The 24,522-nt window shown below is 48.5% G+C and overlaps 1 protein-coding gene across 1 annotated transcript; it reads right to left on the reverse strand.

The window, feature by feature from the left end:
* Positions 1–1,891: 1,891 nt before the first annotated feature.
* LOC137349025 (zinc finger protein 271-like) lies at positions 1,892–17,913 on the reverse strand. The gene is made up of 2 exons (XM_068014285.1): positions 16,325–17,913; positions 1,892–4,502 (listed from the first exon to the last, which is right to left on the reverse strand). Exons 1-2 carry the CDS (start codon positions 16,852–16,854, stop codon positions 3,491–3,493), a joined length of 1,542 nt encoding a protein of 513 aa, XP_067870386.1. The 5' UTR covers positions 16,855–17,913; the 3' UTR covers positions 1,892–3,490.
* Between the last annotated feature and the right edge of the window lie 6,609 nt (positions 17,914–24,522).

Here is a 24,522-nt window from a genome sequence, read left to right on the forward strand (position 1 = left end):
GAGCTCGCTGTACAATGTGTCTTTGGGGATCCTGCCATCTTCCATGCGGCTCACATGGCCAAGCCATCTCAAGCGCCGCTGACTCAGTAGTGTGTATAAGCTGGGGGTGTTGGCCGCTTCAAGGACTTCTGTGTTGGAGATATAGTCCTGCCACCTGATGCCAAGTATTCTCCGAAGGCAGCGAAGATGGAATGAATTGAGACGTCGCTCTTGGCTGGCATACGTTGTCCAGGCCTCGCTGCCGTAGAGCAAGGTACTGAGGACACAGGCCTGATACACTCGGACTTTTGTGTTCCGTGTCAGTGCGCCATTTTCCCACACTCTCTTGGCCAGTCTGGACATAGCAGTGGAAGCCTTACCCATGCGCTTGTTGATTTCTGCATCTAGAGACAGGTTACTGGTGATAGTTGAGCCTAGGTAGGTGAACTCTTGAACCACTTCCAGAGCGTGGTCGCCAATATTGATGGATGGAGCATTTCTGACATCCTGCCCCATGATGTTCGTTTTCTTGAGGCTGATGGTTAGGCCAAATTCATTGCAGGCAGACGCAAACCTGTCGATGAGACTCTGCAGGCATTCTTCAGTGTGAGATGTTAAAGCAGCATCGTCAGCAAAGAGGAGTTCTCTGATGAGGACTTTCCGTACTTTGGACTTCGCTCTTAGACGGGCAAGGTTGAACAACCTGCCCCCTGATCTTGTGTGGAGGAAAATTCCTTCTTCAGAGGATTTGAACGCATGTGAAAGCAGCAGGGAGAAGAAAATCCCAAAAAGTGTGGGTGCGAGAACACAGCCCTGTTTCACACCACTCAGGATAGGAAAGGGCTCTGATGAGGAGCCACCATGTTGAATTGTGCCTTTCATATTGTCATGGAATGAGGTGATGATACTTAGTAGCTTTGGTGGACATCCGATCTTTTCTAGTAGTCTGAAGAGACCACGTCTGCTGACGAGGTCAAAGGCTTTGGTGAGATCAATGAAAGCAATGTAGAGGGGCATCTGTTGTTCACGGCATTTCTCCTGTATCTGACGAAGGGAGAACAGCATGTCAATAGTCGATCTCTCTGCACGAAAGCCACACTGTGCCTCAGGGTAGACGCGCTCGGCCAGCTTCTGGAGCCTGTTCAGAGCGACTCGAGCAAAGACTTTCCCCACTATGCTGAGCAGGGAGATTCCACGGTAGTTGTTGCAGTCACCGCGGTCACCTTTGTTTTTATAGAGGGTGATGATGTTGGCATCGCGCATGTCCTGGGGTACTGCTCCCTCGTCCCAGCACAGGCATAGCAGTTCATGTAGTGCTGAGAGTATAGCAGGCTTGGCACTCTTGATTATTTCAGGGGTAATGCTGTCCTTCCCAGGGGCTTTTCCGCTGGCTAGGGAATCAATGGCATCACTGAGTTCCGATTTGGTTGGCTGTATGTCCAGCTCATCCATGACTGGTAGAGGCTGGGCTGCATTGAGGGCAGTCTCAGTGACAGCATTCTCCCTGGAGTACAGTTCTAGGTAGTGCTCAACCCAGCGGTCCATCTGTTTGCGTTGGTCAGTGATTATGTCCCCCGATTTAGATTTGAGGGGGGTGATCTTCTTGATGGTTGGCCCAAGAGCTCTCTTCATGCCATCATACATTCCTCTGATGTTTCCGGTGTCTGAGGCCAGCTGAATATGACTGCATAGGCGTTGCCAGTAGTCGTTTGCGCAACGCCTAGCTGTTCTTTGTGCAGTACTTCTGGCTGCTTTAAGTGCTGCGGATGTTAAATGTTAAAGGGCTATTCTATAATTGGAAAGAAAATGACTGCATCTTTTTAAGGCATGACTGTGCAATTAACAAGTGAATGCCTTATTAAAAGAACTAACTAATTTAAAACACAGAACTCAAGGCCGAAGGCTCTGACAGTTGTTTTATATATCAGGTATAGCTGATAAGTTTTAATGGTTAGGGAGTTTGTGTCCGGACACAGCTCCAGACACTGGACTATTCAACCTTGACTGTCTTCACAGCAATAACTCTGATTAAACCACAAACTGTAGTTTTACATGTAGGCCTAGGGCATGTGGTATGTTTCACCTGTCAGATAAGAATGCAGCTACATCTTCACAGATAAAGATGCAGTCACATGGGAACAGTGTCCGTCATTGATTACAATTGAGTAGAATATAATATATGGTTAATCGATTAATATCATTCGATTACTTGATAATTACACATAACTGGACTACAAGATATTAATTAAACAAGGATTTTACTACAAGCTGAGTGGGACTGACCTCTCAGCTCCACTCAGACCTGTCCAATCATAGCCAAACAATCTCTAGCAATGGCTTCTCTTCTCACCCAGTTACCTTTGGAGTTTCCGAAGGATCTATCGATGGTCCCTTCTATCCCTCATCTATCTGCTGTCTCTTGGTGCCATCATCCAAAGACATGACATCAGGTTCCACATGTACACTGAAGACACCCATCTCTACCTCACCACCACCTCTCTTGACCCCTCCAGTGCTTCAGTGTTATCAGCCTACTTGTCTATTATAATGCTCTCTGACTGACCTCCACCCTGCTTAAACTTGAGCTCATCCAATCTCTGCTGCCTTTTACCCCAACCATCACAAAGTCCCACTCATCCATCACTACTGTGCTCACTGACCTACAATAGCTCCAGGTCCACCAATGCCTTCAGTTTAAAATTCTCATCTCGGGTTCAAATCCCTTCAAGGTCTCACCCCTCCCTATATCTGTAACCTCCTCCAGCTGTACAACCCTCAGAGAACTCTGCATTCCTCCAACTCTAGCCTCTTACACATCCCTCACTCTCTCTGTCCCATTGGCTGTGCCTTCAGTCATCGGCCCTGAGCTCTGGAATTCCCTCCTTATAGCTCTCTGCCAGTCCACATCTCTCCTCCTTTAAGACCATCCTAAAAACCTATGTCTTTGACTAAGATTTTAGTCAGCCCTGCTAATATCCCCTTCTTTAGCTCAGTGTCAATTTTTTGTCTGATTTGTCAGTTTAAGCTTCTGAGATGCACTTTGGGACATTTTCCTCCCTTAAAGGTGTAATGTAGATGACAGTTGTTTTTAAAATCACATTACAACAGACTGGGGAAGCTGGTATTAAAATAATATCTGGGTACACGGAGTTAGGTTGCAGATCAGCCATGATCTCACTGAATGGCAGAACAGGCTTGAGGGGCTAAAGGGCCGATTCCTGTTCGAATGTCCCTAATAAACGTGGACTCAAACACAGCTGATGAATGGAAAGTCACAGGACAATTGGGGAGAAAGCAGTGCAACAGGAAACCAGCACTTGAGCAGAGTTAGAGATTGGGGGAAGTCCGGGCAGAAAGTTCAGAGGAACTGGAGTAGGCCATTCAGCCCATCAAGCCTGATGCACCATTCTATTAGTTCCTGGCTGATCAATTAATTATCAACAGAAACAAACCCCAACTATCAGAAACATGGTTCAGTCCTGGATGTGATTAACAGCAACAATAACAGCAGTCACTTGTGAACTCGCTGGTGTCTCAGCAGGTGGGATAACTGAGTGAATCCCTTCCCACACACGGAGCAGGTGAACGGTCTCTCCCCAGTGTGAACTCGCTGGTGTGTCAGAAGGTTGGATGAATGATTAAATCCCTTCCCACACACGGAGCAGGTGAATGGCCTCTCCCCAGTGTGAACTCGCTGGTGTGTCAGAAGGTTGGATGATCGCTTAAATCCCTGCCCACAAATGGAGCAGGAAAACGGCCTCTCCCCGGTGTGAATGCGCTGGTGTCTCAGCAGGAGGGACGAATTAATGAATCCCTTCTCACACACAGAGCAGGTGAACGGCCTGTCCCCAGTGTGAACTTGCTGGTGTGTCAGAAGGTTGGATGATCGCTTAAATCCCTGCCCACAAACGGAGCAGGAAAATGGCCTCTCCCCGGTGTGAACTTGCTGATGTGTCAGAAGGTTGGATGATCGCTTAAATCCCTGCCCACAGACAGAGCAGGTGAATGGCCTCTCCCTGGTGTGAACCCGCTGGTGTGACCGCAGGTTGGATGAATCAATGAATCCCTTCTCACACACAGAGCAGGTGAATGGCCTCTCCCCCGTGTGAACTCGCTGGTGTGTCAGAAGGTTGGACAATCGCTTAAATCCCTGCCCACACACAGAGCAGGAGAATGGCCTCTCCCCAGTGTGAACTCGCTGGTGTGCCAGAAGGTCAGACAATTGACTAAATCCCTTCCCACACACAGAGCAGGTGAACGGCCTCTCTCCTGTGTGAATTCGCTGGTGCGCCCGCAGGTGGGATGAATCAATGAATCCCTTCTCACAGACGGAGCAGGTGAACGGCCTCTCCCCTGTGTGAACTCGCTGGTGTTTCAGCAGGTCAGATGACTGAGTGAATCCCTTCTCACACACGGAGCAGGTGAACGGCCTCTCCCCAGTGTGACTGCACCGATGAATTTCCAGCTCAGACGGGTAATTGAAACGCTTCCCACAATCCCCACACTTCCATGGTTTCTCCATGGTTCAGTTGTCCATATGTCTCCCCAGGTTGGATGATCAGTTGAAGCCTCGGCCACACAAAGAACACGTATATGGTTTCTCACCACTGATTTGGTTTAAATTTCCTGTCTGCAAATCTTCCTCTTCTAATACCCTGTAAAAGGAGTTTACAAAAGTTATCACTGGCAGTAGGTTAGTACACCTTAAATCTGTGCCCTTTTATTCTCAATTCTTCCACCAATTTTTTCCTCTTGTTCCCCCAAACCTGTAAATCCCCGTCCCACACACTCTCCCTCCTCCATGTGCTGAAATCTAAATCCATCGCACCATTTCTTTCCTCCACTGCCTGTTATCTCCCTCCCTCTACTCTGACTGGGTTCAGTTCTCCAGCCCCTGTGTGCAGTGAGGTTTTCTCTCCAGGTCACTAGGACTCAGAAGCCCCGCCCACGCTGTGACGTCACCAGAAGTAAGCGCACGCGCTCTGCTCCCCGCTTGGCCAAAATGGCGGCTATTATCCTGGGGCCGAGAAACGGGAAAAATTCCCGGAGCTGCAAACGCGGGACCTGGAGGTTGTTGTTCGGGGCTTGCGACCTACACCAGGTATTTCTGAAGCCTTCACGCTGGCTCCATTCCTCCCCTGTGCCCCGCCGACTCTCACCCGCTGCAAAAGCGCCTCCAGCATTCGCACAGCTCTGATCAAAGTGATATTGGCGCATGCTCCAAATACAGTCCAGCCCCGCGCCTGCGCACTGGGCTCCTCTGGTGTGACCACTGAATGGTTACAGCACAGAAAATGATTAGAAACATAGAAAAATAGGAGCAGGAGTAATCCACTTGGCCCTTTGAGCCATTCAATACGATCATGGCTGATCATCTAACTCAGTACCTTGTTCCCGCTTTCTCCCCGTATCCCTTGATCCCTTTAGCCCTAAGAACTATATCTAACTCTTTCTTGAATATTTAATGATTTGGCCTCAACTGCTTTCCGTGGTAGAGAATTCCACTGGTTCATCACTCTCTGGGTGAAGAATTTCCTCCTCATCTCAGTCCTAAATGGCTTACCCCTTACCCTTAGATTGTGGCCCCTGGTCCTGGACTCCCCCGCCATCGGGAACATCCTTCCTGTATCGAGTCTGTCCAGTCCTGTTAGAATTTTGCAAGTTTCTATGAGATCCCCTCTCATGCTACTAAACTCTCACGAATACAAGCCTAATCGACCCAATCTCTCTTCATACATCAGTCCTGCCATCCTAGGAATCAGTCTGGTGAACCTTCGCTGCACTCACTCCATAGCAAGAACATCCTTCCTCAGATACAGAGACCAAAACTGCATACCATATTCCAGATGTGGTTTCACCAAGGCCTTGTATAATTGCAGCAAGACATCCCTGCTCCTGTACTCGAATCCTCTCGCTATGAAGGCCAACATACTATTTGTCTTAACTGCCTGTTGCACCTGCATGCTTACTTTCAGCGACAGTTGCACAAAGACACCCAGGTCTCGCTGTACCTCCCCCTTTCCCAATCTATCACCATTCAGATAATAATCTGCCTTTCTGTTTTGCCACCAAAGTGGATAACCTCACATTTGTCCACATTATACTGCATCTGCCATGTATTTGTCCACTCACTCAACCTGTCCAAATCACACTGGAGCATTTCTGCATCCTTCTCACAGCTCACACTTCCACCCAGCTTTGTATCGTCTGCAAACTTGGATATATTACATTTAATTCCCTCATCTATATCATTAATATATATTGTGAATAGCTGGGGTCCTAGCACTGATCCCTGCGGTACCCCACTAGTCACTGCCTGCCACTTGGAAAAAGACCTGTTTATTCCTACTCTTTATTTCCTGTCTGCCAATCAGTTCTCTATCCATGTCAGTACCTTAGCCCTCAATCCCGTGTGCTTTAATTTTGCACGCTAATCTCTTATGTGGGACCTTATCGAAAGCTTTCTGAAAGTCCAAATACACCACATCCACTGGTTCTCACTTATCTATTCTACTAGTTACATCCTCAGAAAATTCCAGTAGATTTGTCAAGCATGATTTCCCTTTCGTAAATCCATGTTGACTTTGTCCGATCCTGTCATTGATCTCCATGTGCTCTGCTATTACATCTTTTAGAATGGACTCTAGCATTTTCCCCACTACTGATGTCAGCCTAAGCGGTCTATAATTCCCTGTTTTCTCTCTACCTCCTTTTTTAAATAGTGGGGTTACATTAGCTACTCTCCAATCTGTTGGAACTGTTCCAGAGTCTATAGAATTTTGAAAAATGACCAGCAATGCATCAACTATTTCTAGGGCCACTTCCTTTAGTTTTCTGGGATGTAGATTATCAGGCCCTGGGGATTTATTGGCCTTCAATCCCATCAATTTCCCTAACACCATTTCCCTACTAATACTGATTTCATACAGTTCCTCCTTCTCACTAGACCCTGTGTTCCCCAACATTTCTGGAAGGTAATTTGTGTCCTCCGTTGTGAAGACAGAACCAAAGTACGTATTTAATTTGTTTGCCATTTCTTTGTTCCCCATTATAAATTCCCCCGTTTCTGACTGTAAGGGACCCACATTTGTCTTCACTAATCTTTTTCTCTTCACATATCTATAGAGGCTTTTACAGTCACTTTTTGTTTTCTCTGCAAGCTTACTCTCATACTCTATTTTCCCCTTCTTAATCCCTTTGTCCTCCTTTGCTGAATTCTAAACTGAATTCTCCCAATTCTCAGGTTTGCTGCTTGTTCTGGCCATTTTATATTTCTCCTCCTTGGATCTAATACTATCCCTAATTTCTTTTGTAAGCCACGGTTGAGCCACCCTTCCTGTTTTATGATTGTGATATATATTCTACAAAGACAGTCCTGAGTCTTTCAGTGTCGTAAACTATCTATCTATAATTCTACCGATTTATGATAATAATTAGCTTACTTAAAGTAAACCCATTGAAAATAAATTGGTTAAATTCTGCATCAGATGGAGGAGTTTACGGGATTCTGTTAACTGCTGGTACAATTCTACAACTGACATTTGATCTCCAGATAAAGGACCTATAGCGTGTTGCCAGAAATTCCCTGTTTTACTGAAGTGAGTGTTAGACACCAGGATAACTGAAAATACATGACCCAGAATCACAGAATTGTTACGGCACTGAAGGAGGCCATTCAGCCCGTCACGTGTGCACTGGCTCTCTGAAGTTTACCTAGTTCCATTCCCTGCCTTCTCCCTGTGGTCCTGCACATTCTTCCTTTTCAGATTCTAAACCAATTCCCTCTTGAATGCCTCAATTAAACCTACCTCCACCACACTCTCAGCCAGTGCATTCCAGCTCCTATCCACTCGCTGCGTGAAAACGATTTTCCTCATGTCACCATTGCACCTTTTGCCAATTACCTTAAATCTGTGTCCTTTTGTTCTCGATTCTTCCACCAATGGGAACAGTTTCTCTCTACCTACTCTCTTCAGACCCCTCTTGATTTTGAATACCTCTATCAAATCTCCTCTCAGCCTTCTCTTCTCCAAGGAAAACAGTCCTAACTTCTCCAATCTATCTACGTAACTGAAGTTTCTCAAATTGGAACCATTCCCCTGAATCTCACAGAATCACAGAATGGTTACAGTGCAGAAGGAGGTCATTCGGCCCATCATGTCTGCACCAGCTCTCCAAAAGAGCAATTCACATAATGTCATTCCCCTGCCTTTTCCCCATAACCCTGCACATTCTTCCTTTTCCGATAACAGTCTAATTCCCTTTTGAACGCCTCAATTGAACCTGCCTCCACCATTCTCAGGCAGCGCATTCCAGACCTTAACCACTCGCTGCGTGAACAAATTTTTCTTCATGTCACTTTTGCTTCTTTTACCAATTACCTTAAATCTGTGCCCTCTTGTTCTCAATCCTTTCATGAGTGGGAACAGTTTCTCCCTATCTACTCTGTCCAGACCCCTCATGATTTTGAATACCTCTATCAAATCACCTCTCAGTCTTCTCTTCTCCAAGGAAAACAGTCCTAACTTCTCCAATCTATCTTCATAACTGAAGTTCCTCATCCTTGGAACCATTCGTGTGATTCTTTTCTGTACTCTCTCAATTGCCTTCACATCTTTCCTAACGTCTGGCATCCAGAACTGAACGCAATGCTCCACTTGAGGCGACCAATGTTCTGTATAAGTTTAACGTAACTTCCTTAGGGCACATTCACTTCAGTGGGGAATGCTGGGTAACAGCTTCATCATCGAAAGACCCAGTCAGTGATTAGAAAATAATTGTCTGTGATCCTATTGAAATGAAATTAATGACAAATTCACACAGAAACACATGTTCAAGGGCCCTCTGCTATGCTCCAGTCCCGAATGTGATTAATAACAGCAGAATCCAAGTCCTGCAGTCACAGGTGAACTCAGTGGTATCTCAACAATTGGGGTTAATTTCTTCCCACACACAGTATATTAAACAGTCTCTCTCCACTCGGAGAATGCACTGATCATGCATCAGCTGCTTTGAACTTCTAAAGAATTTCCCACGTTCAGAATGTTCAAAGGAACGTTTTTGATGTGGAAAACACCTAGGGCAGATCCAACACACACTAAATACAGTGTAAATCTCCCTCTTCATTGCACCATCAAACACTCCCAGGGCAGATACAGCACAGGGTTAGGTACAGTGTAAATCTCCCTCTTCACTGCACTATCAAACACTCCCAGGGCAGGTACAGCACGGGTTAGGTACAATGCAGTGTCCGCCGGTACGCTTGAGGCCTTCCGCAACCAGTGGGCACCGCAGGGACTGGAGCGCATTGTCGACGCCGAGAATGGCATTTTAATTTGAGTTTTTGTTTATTTCTGTTTTTAATAAAGTTATTTTAAAAATATAAGTATGTATATAAAGGGGGCCTGAGCAATAAAGGCCCCCTCGACATGAAGAATATAAAAGGGGCCTGGGGTATAAAGGCCACCTTAAAAAAAAACGAGGGTTAGATACTGAGTAAAGCTCCCTCTACACTAAAAAAAAAGGGGGAAAAAAAGAAAAAAAAAACGGGTTAGGTACAGAGTAAAGCTCCCTCTACACTGTCCCCATCAAATACTCCCAGGGCAGGTACAGCACAGGTTAGATACAGAGTAAAGCTCCCTCTACACTATCCCCATCAAACACTCCCAGGGCAGGTAGAGCACGGGTTTGATACAGAGTAATGCTCCCTCCACACTGTCCCCATCAAACACTCCCAGGACAGGTATGCTCCTGCACACTCTCCACTTCCTCGCCCTCGTCAGCCGGCTGGACATGCCCTGGCAGTCCGCGTTGCCATCTGGCGGCGAGGGGAAACCCCGATGGAGGTCTCTCTACGCGGGAGTCCTCCCCCTTTACATCAGGGACCTGGGGTGGAGGGTGTTGCACAGGGCAGTCATGTGCAATAGACTTTTAAGCAGGTTCACGGACTCCCAGGCCGCCTGTATTTTCTGCGGCCTGGATGAGTCCGTGTTCCATGCATATATGGAGTGTGCAAGGTTGCAGCCTCTCTTTGAGTATCTGAAGGGGCTGCTCCTCAAGTTCTGGCTGCACTTCAGTCTCACGCTCCTGATCTTTGGGCACCTGGTGCGGAGGGGCGTGCGCCGGGAGGAGGATCTCTTCGTCGGTCTCTGACCATTTTTTGTTTATTTGGTTTATTGGTTTTTTGTTTATTTATCTGTCTTTAATAAAGTTACTTTAAAAATTTAAATATGTATATAAAGGGGGCCTGAGGAATAAAGGCTCCCTCGACATAAAATATATAAAAGGGGCCTGGGGTATAAAGGCCATCTTATAAAAGAAAAAAAAACTGGGATTGGCTGGGCAATTTGGGAAGCACTTCCTGCCTGCAATCAGTGGGAGCAGCTGTGACAGCTCTGACACCAAAGTCCTCGTGTGGGTCAATCCCGAGGTCTGTAAGAAATGTGCCCCAGCCGCTCTTCAGTGTGAAAACTTCTATCATCCCTTCAGCTGAAAGGTAACCCGACAGGAAATATCCACTGAGTCTCATTGTAAAATTAATTAAACAATGAAAATGATACACGAGTGTTAATTCGGCTTTATATCACCTCCTAGTGGGAATGTCCTGTCCTGTCAGTGCTGTATCAGGCCCTGTCCAGCTCCATCAGCCCCGGTAACATGGATCATCTTGACATCCATGTGTGACAAAGACAATCCCAGATCTGATCTGATCCAAATTAAGTTTCATGTTTAATTGAAGGGCCTTATTTCACTCCTGCAGTATGTTTCCAGGAATTCTCTGTTTTATTGATGTGTGTGGGAGGATTATCAGACAATGACCACACACACTGTGTTCATCCATTGACCTGCCCGGGCTCACCATCACCTCACAGTCAGTGTCATGTATCTATGAAGGGGAGGTTGTTGTCCTGTCTAGACAATCTTGAATACCCTTGATCCATAACTATCAGATAAAGGCGGCCCCGGTATTGTGAGAGGAACCTCAGGACATCAGTCTCGGTGATCCTGAAAAATAGAGGAACACCTGAGCAGGAGGAGGCCATTCAGCCCCTCCAGCCTGTTCCACCATTCACTTACCTCATGACTGATCTGTATCTCAACCACATTTACCCGGTTTGGTTCCATATCCTTTAATGACCTTACACAAAAACAACAAAAAAATCAATCTCAACTTTCAAAATTCACTCTGTCTCTCACTGTCAGTCTGTCGCTTTCTCCCTCTCTGGGTGTCTGTTTTTCATTCTCCCTCTCTCTCTCTGTCTGTCTCTGTCTGTCTCTCTCTGCCTATCATGGTCTCATTTTCTATTACACTGACATTGATTCTGCACTTCAGACAGAATAGCTTCCAAACATCTTCTCCCGGCATGTAAATAGTAAGTGGGTAGTAAGAGGTTTAGTGGGACCTATTAGGGACAAAGAAGATAATATATGCATAGAGGCACAGGGCAAGGCTAGAATACTTAAATGAGTACTTTCTATTGGTGTTTACTAAAGAAAAGGATGCTGGCAAAATGCCAGTAGAAGTGGAGAGAGGCAATAGATAGAGTAAAAATTGAGTGGGAGGAGGTACTGGAAAGGCTGACTATGCTTAGGGTAGGTAAGTTATCTGTTCTGGATGGCTTGCATTCCAGGTTGCTAAAAGAAGTGGGAGTGGAGTCAGAGGAAGGGCTTACCGTCATCTTCCAATCTTCCCTGGATATGGGGGAGGTGCCAGAGGATTAGAGAGTGGCAAATGTGACACCCTTATTCAAGAAAGGTGTAAGGGCAGTCCTAGCAACTACGGGCCAGTTAGTTTAGCATCCGTGGTGGGTAAGATTTTCGGAACAATAATCAGTTAAAAATCAACAGGCACTTGGAGAGGTTTGGGTTAATGAATGATATCCAGCATGGATTCATAAAAGGCAGGTCATCCTTGGCTAATCTAATTCAATTCTTTGATGAAGTAATGGAAGGTTGATGAAGGGAAGGCAATGGATGTTGTTTACATGGGTTTTAAGGAAGAGTTTGATAAAAGACCACATAAAAGGCTGGTTAACAAAATTGAGGCTCATGGAATAGGAGGGTCGGTGTCCAGTTGGATGAAAAATTGGCTCAAGGACAGAAAACAGTGAGTCGTAGTAAATGGCTGATTTTCAGACTAGAGGATGATGTTCCCCAAGGGTCAGTGCTGGGACCACTGATCTTTTTGCTATATATAAATGACTTGGATCTTGGAATACAGAGTAGAACTTCAAAATTTGCTGATGATAATAAATTTGGAGGAGTGGCAAACAGTGAGGACGATACGAACTGCCTGAAACAGGATTAGATAGGCTAGCAGAATGGGCAGACAAGTGACAGATGGAATTTAATACAGACAAGTGTGAGATGATGCATTTTGGCAGAAGGAATAAGGTGAGACAATATAGACATTATGGCTCTAAAGTATGTGCAGGAACAGAGGGACCTGGGGGTGCATGTGCATCGATCCTTAAAGGTGGCAGGACATATTGAGTAGTTCGCAAAGCATATGAGATCTTGGACTTCATAAATAGAGGCATTGAGTACAAAAGCAGGTAAGTGATGTTGAACCTTTACAAAGCTCTGGTTAGGCCACAACCGGAGTATTGCATCCAGTTCTGGTCACCACAAAATGAGGAGAGGTACTTTGGAAAGTATGGGGAGCTGGGAGTAACTGAACTGAAACAATCTAAAGTTAGAAAAGAGAAAAGGCCCAATAAATGGAGCAGCAGGTAACAGGACATCTCAAGAGAAATTAAGGACTGACAGTGTGAATTTGAAAGAAAATAATTCATTTGACCAAAATGACCATGATCCCCCTTATGCTGGTCCCCTCACTCCAGTTTGCTCCAATCAGTCAATTTCAGATAACTAGAAGCCCCCTGTTCTGTATTTCTCTATTTCAAATGAATTGTACAAACACCAGGGTCCCAGACGAGACCCCTGCAGAATTCTTCTCTTTCCTATTAACAAACCACTTCTAACTTCCAGTTGGTCACTTTGACATGAAAGGAAAACCAGTTCAATTTGATATTTGATTGTAAACAATCACAACCATTCACCACTCCAATAATCAGAAAAAGCAAATCTTACATTAAAAACATTCAATTTCAGTTCAGTGGGTTCTGATTCTCACTTTACAAGCTGGAAGTGACATCAGTGATGGGGTTATAAAAATACCCAGCTTATCTCCAGAGTGCAGTCTGAGACTCGGGCCTGGAGTTTCCTCTCGTCAGCACAATCTCACTTCCATCCAAGTCTACACAATGTTTTAAGCTTCGTAAATTGTTTGTGCCCAGACTGCATGTCTCTCTGTGAAAATCCCGAGGAATCTCCGGGTCTGGATGTGGTGTACAGGGCAGTTCAACTACTGCTGGATACAACTGCAATATTATTGCCTTTAAAGCAACCACATTCTGTACAACTGAGGCCATTGATCTATGTCCAATTATTTCAGTCAAGTTCCAGTTACTATCTCCTAAATCCGATGTTCAGTCCTCATGAAAGGCCACACTGTTATACACCTAATGATATCCAGAATGCTGAAACCAACATTGAGAAAAAACACAAAGGTAAAATGACTGCAGGCTCAGTTGAGTATCAGTAACATTTTCAGTATTAAATTCTGATGATTTTCAGTGTTTATTTTGGCCACTTTGGGGTTTATTCAAATACATCGATTTTCCTTTGAAAAAATCCATGGGATACTTAGTGAAAAGCAGAAAACCCCAAGTATCACCTCAACCTGGTCATTCTCTTAATCACAGGCAAGGCCCTCTCTGTTCACTTCCTTGTATCTCTCATCATTCACATTCCCCTTCCTTCTGTGTCCACCCTGGAAAAAACTCTTCCCAAGTCACTCACAACTGCTCTTTCAAACACTCAACTGTCTCGCCATTGGCCGTCCATTTGTTACAATACTTCTGTAACTGGCGATCTGCTCAATCACTCTCTCAGCCTCTGATGTCTTTTCCCTCAGTAAAACCCTGACTCTCTTCCACCCTTGTCACTCCTCCATCTTCACTTCCTCAAGTCTAAGGAACTCAGATTTGAACATAACTTGCCAAAACAACCTGCCAAAAGACTTGCAGGTTGATAGGTAAATTGGCCATTATAAATTGCCCCTAGTATAGGTAGGTGGTAGGGAAATATAGGAACAGGTGGGGATGTGGTAGGAATATGGGATCAGTGTAGGATTAGTATAAATGGGTGTTTGATGGTCGGCACAGACTCGGTGGGCCGAAGGGCCTGTTTCAGTGCTGTATCTCTAAACTAAACTAAACTAAACTGGCCCACGACTGGTTTAGCCATTCATTACCAGAGCCAGCTGCACCACACATCAAGCTCTATCTGGCCTGGCTCTCCTCTGCCAAAACTGCTCACTATTTCAGGATCATTCTTGAAAGCAAAGATAACCCCAGCTTCATTTCTCCACCACAGTCTCCTTAAACCTCTCTCACCTGACCTCAAACAAGTGTAAGGAGATCATGGATTTCTTTGTCACTAACACTGAGACCATCCATTCAGCTGCATCCTCCTCTTCTCCTCCAAGACAAACATCCCCTGAGGTTCCCTCTTCCCTCGCCCTGAACCTGTGTCTTTATCTAGTTTCTCTCCCATTATGTCCTCTCCAAGCTCATCTTATCCATTAGACCCACCTCCTTCTCTCTCACCCCCATTCCCACTAAACTGATCAACCAACTTCCCTTCCTGGTCTTCGTGTTAACTGACATTGTAAACAATTCCCTTCCCTCAAATATTTCCTGCTCCCTTTTAAAACTATCACCCACCTCCTCAAAACCTCCACCCTCAACCCCTCTGCCTTTGTAAACTACCAGCTCATCTTCAACCTCTCATTGCTCTCCAAAGTCACTGAATGTCTTTATTCCTCCGAAATCCGTGCCCACCTTTCCTGTAACTCCATGTTTGAACCTTTCCAATCAGGTTTGCAACCCTGCCACAGCACTGAAACAGCTCGAATCCATGCCACAAAGGAGATCCTCTGTGACTGTGGGACACCATCCTTCCTCGTTCTTCCTGACCTCCCAGTCAACCATTCCCAACGCTTCTCCTCCACTGTCCAGCTGAGTGGGACTGACCTCACCTGGCTCCACTTCTCATTCTGTTACCTTTGGTGTTTCCCAAGGATCGATCAATGGCCCCTTCTATCCCTCATCTATCTACTGCCCCCTTGGTGCCATCATCCGAAGACATGACATCAGGTTCCACATGTACACTGATGACACCCATCTCTACCTCACCACCACCTCTCTTGACCCCTCCAGTGTTTCAGTATTGTCAGCCTGCTTGTCTATTCTAATGCTCTTCTGACTGACCTCCACCCTGCTTAAACTTGAGCTCATCCAAACTCTGCTGCCTTTTACCCCAACCATCACAAAGTCCCACTCATCCATCACTACTGTGCTCACTGACCTACAATGGCTCCAGGCCCACCAATGACTCCATTTTAGAATTCTAATCTCGGGTTCAAATCCCTTCAAGGCCTCACCCCTCCCTATATCAGTAACCTCCTCCAGCCCTACAACCCTCAGAGAACTCTGCATTCCTCCAACTCTGGCCTCTACACATCCCTCACTCTCTCTGTCCCATTGCCTGAGCCTTCAGTCATCAACCCTAAGCTCTGGAATTCCCTCCCTATATCTCTCTCGCAGTCCACATCTCTCCTCCTTTAAGACCCTCCTAAAAACCTACATCTTTGACCAAGCTTTTAGTCAGCCCTCCTATTTAGCTCCGTGACAATTTTTGTTCTGTAATGCACCTTCGGACACTTTCCTACCTTAAATGGTGCAATGTAGATGACAGTTGTTTTTAAAATCACAATACAACAGATTGAGGAAGCTGGTATTAAAATAATATCTGGGTACACGGAGTTAGGTTACAGATCAGCCATGATCTCATTGAACAGCAGAACAGGCTCGAGGGGCTAAATGGCCGATTCCTGTTCCAATGCCCCTAATAAACTTGGACTCAAACACTGCTGATGAATGGAAAGTCATGGCAGAACTGGGGAGAAGGCAGTGCAAAAGGAAATCAGCACTTGAGCAGAGTTAGAGAGTTGGGGAAGTCTGGGGAGAAAATACATTAGAACTGATGTAGGCCCTTCAGCCCATTGAGCCTGCTCCACCATTCAATCCTGGTGGATCAATTAGTTCCCCCGCCTTGAAGAAATCAATATTTATTTGACATTTATCCAGAATATTAAACTCAAACCCAGTTATCGGGGTTATCATCAGCAGACACAAACTCCAACTAGCAGAATGAACAGGTTCAGTCTTGGATGTGATTAACAGCAACAATAACAGTAGAATCCAACGCCTGCAGTCATTTGTGAAGTCGCTGGTGTCTCTGCAGGGTGGATGACTGAGTGAATCCCTTCCCACACACGGAGCAAGTAAACGGTCTCTCCCCAGTGTGAACTCGCTCGTGTGTCAGCAGGTGGGATGAGCAAGTGAATCGCTTCTCACAGACAGAGCAGGTGAATGGTCTCTCCCCAGTGTGAACTCGCTGGTGTGTCAGCAGGTGGGATGAGCAAGTGAATCTCTTTCCACAGACAGAGCAGGTGAACGGTCTCTCCCCAGTGTGAACTCGCTGGTGTGTCAGCAGCGAGGATGATTGATTAAATCCCTTTCCACAAATGGAGCAGGTGAACGGCCACTCCCTGTAGTGAATATACTGGTGCCTTCGCAGGTGGAATGATGAAGTGAATCCCTTCCCACACTCTGAGCAGGTGAACGGCCTCTCCCCAATGTGACTGTGACGATGAGATCCCAGCTCAGACAGGCAACTAAAACCCTTCCCACAGTCCCCACATTTCCACAGTTTCTCCGTGACGTGGGTGTCCTTGTGTTGCTCCATGTTGGATGATCAGTTGAAGTCTCGTTCACACACGAAAGATGGGTACAGTTTCTCACCACTGTGAATGGTGGAATTTTTTTCAGCAATGTAACTGGTTAAAGCTTTTTCCACAGTGCACTGGATCACTCTCACTCGGGCGTCCGTGTATCTCAGTGCTTTGCCAGTCACATGAATGATTGAAATTTTTTTCCCACAGACAGAACATACATTTCTCCTTTGACATTCAAAGGCTGATGATATTTAGATCCTGATAAGAGTCACTCAATTCATATGACTCCATCAGATCATGATGTAATGTTTGGTTTCAGTTTCCTGTCTGCAAATCCTCCCATTTGAATATCCTGTAAAAGGAGTTTACAGAAGTCATCACTGTCAGTACAGGATAGAAATTCTGAACAGACAATTCTAGTTTCTATGGAACATTTTTCCCTCTACTGTTCCCCCAAAGCTGTAAATCCCCGTCCCACACACTCTCCCTCCTCCTTGTGCTGAAATCCAAACCCATCGCACCATTTCTTTCCTCCACTGCCAGTTTTCTCCCTCCCTCCACTCTGACTGGGTTCAGTTCTCCAGCCCCTGTGTTGCAGAGTGAGAATCAAATCAATGAGTCAATGATTTTCGCTCCTGGTCACTGGGACCCTGAAGCCCCGCCCACTCTGCGTCGTCACCAGGATGGCCACGCATGCGCTCTGCTCCCCAAGATGGCGGCGGTTGGCCTGTTTCCGGGAATAAGACCCCGCAGCTGCAAATGGCAGGGCCTGAAGGTCCTTATTCCGGGTTTGCGGCCTACACCAGGCGTTTTAAAAGTCCCACCCGCTGGTGATTCAGTGATTCATTCCTCCCCTGCACCCCGCCGACTCTCACCCGCTGCAAAAGCGCATCCAGCACTCGCATAGCTCAGATCAATGTAAAAGCAAGTACTGCAGATGCTAGAAATCTGAAATAAAAGCAGAAAGTGCTGAAAATACTCAGCAGGTCTGGCAGCATCTGTGGAGAAAGAGAGACAAACAAAATTAACGTTTCACGTCAGTGACCCTTCATCAAAATCGATGCACCGTTTCTATTCCGAGCAAAGTAACACTGCGCATGCTTCAGATAAATGCAGCGGTGCGCCTGCGCGCTGGGTTCCTGTTTTGTGAATGGAGGAAATTCACTTCTCAACATTTGAACGGGAAACGGTTAACGGTCGCTGGTGTTGCCATGGCTGCGGGGGCGGGGCTTGGTAACGGCGCGCGCCGGCGCAGGTGGGCCTTCGAGCTCGAGCTGAGCAGCCTGAGCGCCGGCGCAGGTGAGCGGCCAGGAGCAAGGCCGCGGAGAGAGCCTGGGGCTCGAGTGGGAGGCGGCAGCCGGCAGGCCTCTCTCCTGGGGAGGACACCACTCTGACTGGGGCCACCCAAAACACGGGGATTTTAATGTCACAGCCTTTGAGGGGGAGGCAATGGGTGCGAGAAAACCTGGTTGATAATTACTGAGCTTGGATGGGTTTTGGTGTCTCCAGTGGGTGGGCTTCAGATTTTCCACCAGTCCCTTTGAGGAAAGGACTGGCTGCAAGTTTTTACTAATTCATTCTTGGGATGTGGGCATCGCTGGTAAAGCTGGTATTTATTACCCTGTCCCTAGTCGCCCCGTGAGAAGGTGCTGGTGATGGGCGGCCGCCTCCTTGAACCGGTTTCATACGACTGAGTGGCTCGTTCGGCCACTTCAGGGGCAGTCAATAGTCAACCATGTTAGTGTAATATTTCAGTCACATCTTCTTAGGCAGTCCCTTGGGAACGAGGATGACTTTCTTCTGCTCCAGGGTTGTGGGTCCTTAGATGACTGAATAGTCCAATTCCGGATCCATGCACTGCCACAGATGGGGCGGGTGGTGTTTGGTGAGGCGTGTGAATGGGATGCTGGAAATTCCGCAGCTCCTTCCGCTGTTTGCACTTGGTCACTGCCCGGGCATGTCGGTGTTGTTTGAGCTGGCTGCCATCTTCGCAGATGCTTCTTCTCCATTTTGGGCGGTCTCAGGCCAGAGATTCCCACGTATCAGTGGAGATGTCACATTTTTTCAGGAACAACCTGGGCCCGAGCTCATCCCAGAGCCGGATCCCGGGGAGCCCACCTGCCCCGTGGCTGAGCTTGGGCCTGGGACACCAGGGCTGAAGGAGGGTGCGGGGGTTGGGACAGAGACTGTTCCACCCACGAAGGTCTCTGAGTTCCAGCACCCCTCCCAGAACAAGAGGAGGAGTCGCCCCCTCCTCTGAAGAGGACCCTGAATTACGTGCTCCATCCCCTGGTGCGGGTCCTCGTGCACCCCCGCCACCAGCACCATCAGGGCCTCGAGCCCTCGGCGGGAACCTTCAATCCATTGGGACGGAGGAGGGAGAGAAGCCCCTGTAAATTTGGCAACTCCCAGGGAGGGGGCCTGCCCATGGTGGGGGAGCCTGTGGACCCACCGGGAGAAAACACTCCATCTGCCGCTGGATCGGGTGTCCTGGGTGGGGCGAGACAACAATTACTGCTGCCCGGGATGTACCTGACCCAGAGGCTGATTTCCATTGTGCCTTGTCTGCTGGCCCTGTGGGCACTGGCAAGGTGGGAGAGGGCCTCCTCTCTCTGCCTCCGATCCCAGATCTGGCTGGTTTTCCGGAGTCGGGAACAATTGTCTCTCCTGGGCCACTCACTAGCCTGGGGAAGGAGGTGGAGGGGGGTCCTGAACCACTGGCACCCATAAGCCCAGTTTCCCTCGAAGAACCCAGGGAGGACTCTTCTGCCATCGATCCTGGGGACGGGATCATGATGGAGCTGAGACCAGCTGGCACAGCTTTAATAAAGTGTCCTCTCTCGAGCTCTATCAATAGCGGTGAGTGCACCATCCTCGGGGGGATTTTAACTGTACCCTCGAGGTAAGGGATCGCTTTGGTTCCCAGCGTGGCCAAGCATTGGTGGAGAAGTTGAGGGAACTGAACAGCTCCTTCGACTTGGTGGACGTCAGGCAGAATCTCCATCCTGGCAGATGGAATTTAATGCTTAAAAGTGTGAGGTGATATACTTTGGAAGGAGTAATGTGGCATTGAAGTATTCAATGAATGGCCTGACACTGGGAAGTTCCGAGGAACAAAGGGACCTTGGTGTGTTTGTCAATAGATCTCTGAAGGCAGAAGAGCAGGTTAATAGGGTGGTGAAAAAGGCATATGGGACACTTGCCTTTATCAATCGAGGCATAGATTACAAAAGCAGGGAGGTAATGTTGGAGTTGTATAGAACTTTGGTAAGGCCACAGCTGGAGGACTGTGTGTAATTCTAGTCGCCACATTATAGGAAGGATGTGATTGCACTGGAGGGGGTGCAGAGGCGATTCACCAGGATGTTGCCTGGGATGGAACATTTAAGCAATGAAGAGAGGTTGGATAGGCTTGGGTTGTTTTTGTTGGAGCACAGAAGATTGAGGGGTGACCTGATTGAGGTGTGCAAGATTATGTGGGGCATGGACAGGGTGGATAGGGAGCAGCTGTTCCCCTTAGTTGAAGGGCCAGTTAGTTTAGTTTAGTTTAGAGATACAGCACTGAAACAGGCTCTTCGACCCACCGAGTCTGTGCCAACCATCAACCACCCATTTATACTAATCCTACACTAGTCCCATATTCCTACCACATCCCCACCTGTCCCTATATTTCCCTACCACCTACCTATACTAGTGGCAATTTATAATGGCCAATTTACCTACCAACCTGCAAGTCTTTTGGCTTGTGGGAGGAAACCGGAGCACCCGGAGAAAACCCACGCAGACACAGGGAGAACTTGCAAACTCCACACAGGCAGTACCCAGAATTGAACCCGGGTCGCAGGAGCTGTGAGGCTGCGGTGCTAACCACTGCGCCGCCACTGTTACTAGGGGACACAAGTTTAAGGTGAGGGGCAGGAGTTTAAGGGGGATTTGAGGAAGAACTTTTTTACCCAGAGGGTGGTGACAGTTTAGAATGCACTGCCTGGGAGGGTGGTGGAGGCTGGTTGCCTCACATCCTTTAAAAATGAGCACTTGGCACGTCAGAACATTCAAGGCTATGGGCCAAGTGCTGGCAAATGGTCAGGTGTCTTTAATGCATCAGTGCAGACTCGATGGGCCGAAGGGCCTCTTCTGCGCTGTATTATTCTGTGATTCTGTGACTCAAGTGCATATAACTGGAGGTCTGGAGGAGGAGGATCCTGAATTGACTGCCTGTCCATTTCGCAGGCGTACGGCTCCTGTGTCTTGGCGGCCTCTATGCAGCTGGTGCCGTGCTTGGATCACAACCTGGTGTGGGTGGAGTCCACTCCGCTCCGCATGCGGGCAGGGTGCATGCACTGGCACTTTAACAACTGGCTGCTGGAGGACGAGCGATTGCAGGACTCATTCCGTCTATTCTGGGATGACTGGAGGAGGCGGCGGGGGCTTTCCCTCCTTGAGGCTATGGTGGGATGTGGGCAAGACTCACATCCTTGTCTTCTGTCAGGTGTATGTGAAGGGATCGACCAAGCGGCTGGACACCGTGATTGGGCACTTGAAGAAGGAGGTGCTCGACTTGGAGTCCTGTCTCGGTCCGGCGGTTGTGAACCCGGCCTGTGGCAGGCGTACAAAATGAAGAAGAGCGCGCTGCGGGACCTGCAGCTCGTGGGGTCCCGAGGCACGTAAGTGAGGTGGCAGATCCAGATCCTGGGAGATTTGGACCATGCCTCATCCTCCTTCCACTCGCTGCAAAAATGGCAGGGGGTCCATAAGCAGCTCAGTGAGCTGCTGGCCGACAACAGATCCTCCATCATGGATCCGGAGGGAATGGGCCTTTCGGTCCATACCTATTACAGTACGTTGTTCGCTCGGATCCATCCAGCGATGACCCTCGCAGAGTTTTGTGGGAGGACCTGCCGAAGGTCAGCCCGGACGGCACTGAAGGATTGGAGGCTCCGCTCACATTGGCAGAGCTGACTGGCACCTTCCACCAGCTCTCGAGGGGCAAATCCCCGGGGCTGGATGGGCTGAGCATGGAGTTCCTCAGGGCAATCTGGGATGTCTTGGCAGGCGATTACGCGCAGGTCCTGGGGGAAAGCCTGGCGACTGGGGAGATGCCCCTCTCAAGGCGCAGGGTGGTCATCATCCTGCTGCCATAGAGGGGGTGATCTCCACCTGCTTAAGAACTGGCGTCCGGTCTCCCTCCTCAGCACGGATTATAACATCTTTGCCCGGGCAATGTCTGCCCGCCTGGGCTCCGTGCTGGCCCACATGATCCACCCCGATCAGTCCTATAGGGTCCCGCGCAGTCCAACTAGGACAACATCCACCTGTTCTGGGACCTGATCCATCTTTCCCAGAGGACTGGTCTGTCAGTTGCCTTTCTCTCCTTCAATCAGAAGGCGTTCAACAGGGTGGATCACGAATATCTTTTCAGGACTCTGCACGCGTTTGGACTCGGGCTGCAATTTGTGCCCCAGGTCCGACTTCTGTATGCTGCTGCAGACTGTCTGGTCAAAGTTAACGGGTCCTTTACGGCGCCCCTTCGCTTTGGGAGAGGAGTGGGTCAAGGTTGCCCCATGTCCAGCCAATTATACCATCTGCGTGGAGACATTCCTGTGCCTGCTTCGCAGGAGGTTGACGGGTTTGGCTCTGTGTGGGCCAGGCATGCAGGACGTCCTCTCGGCTTATGCCGATGATGTGCTCCTCACAGTCACAGATCCCGCTGACTTGTGGAGGATGCGTGAATGCCAGCAGATCTTTTCTGTCGCGGCCTCTGCGAGGATCAATTGGGAGAGTGTTCTGTACTCCTGGTGGGGCAGTAGTGGGTGGACTCCCTGCCGGAGAAGATAACACATTTTGCGTGGAGCACTATGCACCTCCTCGATCTGGGAGTCCACCTTAGCCCCGCTGAGGAAGCCTGGCCAGGCAACTGGCAGGAGTTGGAGGCGAAAGTCACCACTCGGCTGGGGCGCTGCACAGGACTGCTCTGAGTGCTTTCCTACAGGGACGAGCACTGGTCATAAACCAACTGGTGGCCTCGATGCTGTGGTACCGATTGGTCACTTTGGCCCCGCCCCCTGCATTTACCACCAAGATCCAGAAGAAGCTCGTTGATTTCTTCTGGGGCAAGAGGAAACACTGGGTCTCTGCCGCGGTCCTGAGTCTCCCAATTGAGGAGGGCGTCCAGTCGCTGGTGTGCGTCCGCACCCAGGTTGCAACTCTCCACCTTTGGACCCTGCAGAGATACCTGAACGCCGAGCATCCTCCCACATGGTGTGCAGTGGCGATGTATTTTTTTCGCCGGGGCACTGCCTTCATGACGACACGCAACTCCCGGTGGAGAACATTAGCCGTGTCTCTCTGAGGGAGTTGCTTGTCTTTTACCGGGATCTATTCAGAGTCTGGAACATGGTCACCACCAATCAGAGTGCTCCCCCGCCGCCGGAGGCTGGCTCTGGGGACGGACCGATGGGCGGAGGAGTAGCCGAAGCCCCTGGGATCCCTCTCACTGTGGGTGACAAGGGGGCTCAGGAGTGCGAAACCCTCCTCGGGAGCTGGTCCCGCATAACCCGAGCCACCTCTCGGAAATGCCCTCCGTGCCATTCCACACGGCGCGGAGGGGTTTCTTGTATGGGCTGCTCCTGCACACTCTCCACTTCTCGTCTGCTGCCCGGACACATCGTGGCGATCCGTGTTGCCATCTGGCGGCGAGAGGAAACCCCAGTGGAGGGGTCTCTACGCGGGAGTCCCCCCCCTTTACACTGGCGACCTGGGGTGGAGGGTGCTGCAAAGGGCAGTCCCGTGCAATAGACTTTTAAGTAGGTTCACAGATTCCCAGGCCGCCCATAATTTCTGCGGCCTGGACAAGTCTATATACCATGTGTATAAGGAGTGTGCGAGTGCAGCTCCTCTTCGAGTATTTAAAGGGGCTGCTCCTCAGGTTTTGGTTGTGCTTCAGCCCCACGCTCCTGATCTTTGGGTACCCGGTGAGCAGGGGCGTGGGCCGGGAGGAGGATGTCCTCGTCAGTCTGCTCCTGGGCCTGGCCAAGGTGGCAATTTACAGGTCCAGGCTGCGGGCTATCAGTGGTCCGTCTGCCCCGATTGCCTGCCCCTCTTCCGAGGTTACATTCGCACCTGGGCGTCCCTGGAGAAGGAGCATGCAGTGTCCGCCGGTTCGCTTGAGGCCTTCCGCGACCAGTGGGCATCGCAGGGGCTGGAGTGCTTCATTGATGCTCAGAATGGCACTGTAATTTGAGTTTTGTATAATTTATCTGTTTTCACTAAAGTTACTTATTTAAAATGTATATAAAGGGGGCCTGGGGAATAAAGGCCCCCTCAAGCAAAATAAAAGGGGCCTGGAGTTTAAAGGCTTCCTAAAAAACAGAAAAAAACACGGGTTAGATACAGAGTAAAGCTCCCTCAACACTATCCCCATCAAATACTCCCAGGGCAGGTACAACATGGCTTAGACAGAGAAATTAAGAAATAGGAGCTGGACTTGGCCATTTGGAGTAAAGCTCCCTCTAACCTTCATTGGCTGTAAAGTGTTTTGAGACGTCCTGATGTCATGAAAGGAGCTACAAAAATACAAGTCTTTCTTTAACAGAGGAGAAAAGGCCCAAAAATGGAACAGTCAACAGCAGCATTTCAATTAGTCTCCGCTTTTCCTGGAAACAAATACTCCACACACTGTG

Source organism: Heterodontus francisci, chromosome 34 (assembly GCF_036365525.1).
Source record: "Heterodontus francisci isolate sHetFra1 chromosome 34, sHetFra1.hap1, whole genome shotgun sequence".
Taxonomy (NCBI): Eukaryota; Metazoa; Chordata; class Chondrichthyes; order Heterodontiformes; family Heterodontidae; genus Heterodontus; species Heterodontus francisci.

Bases quoted from the DNA above. Each gene is read 5' to 3' on its own strand.
- LOC137349025 (XM_068014285.1), bottom strand. From the start codon at position 16,854: ATGGAGCAACACAAGGACACCCACGTCACGGAGAAACTGTGGAAATGT. The intron at 4,503-16,324 runs ATGACTGCAGGC...GGACAACTGAAC, and splicing joins AGACACCAGCGACTTCACAA to CATGGAGAAACCATGGAAGT.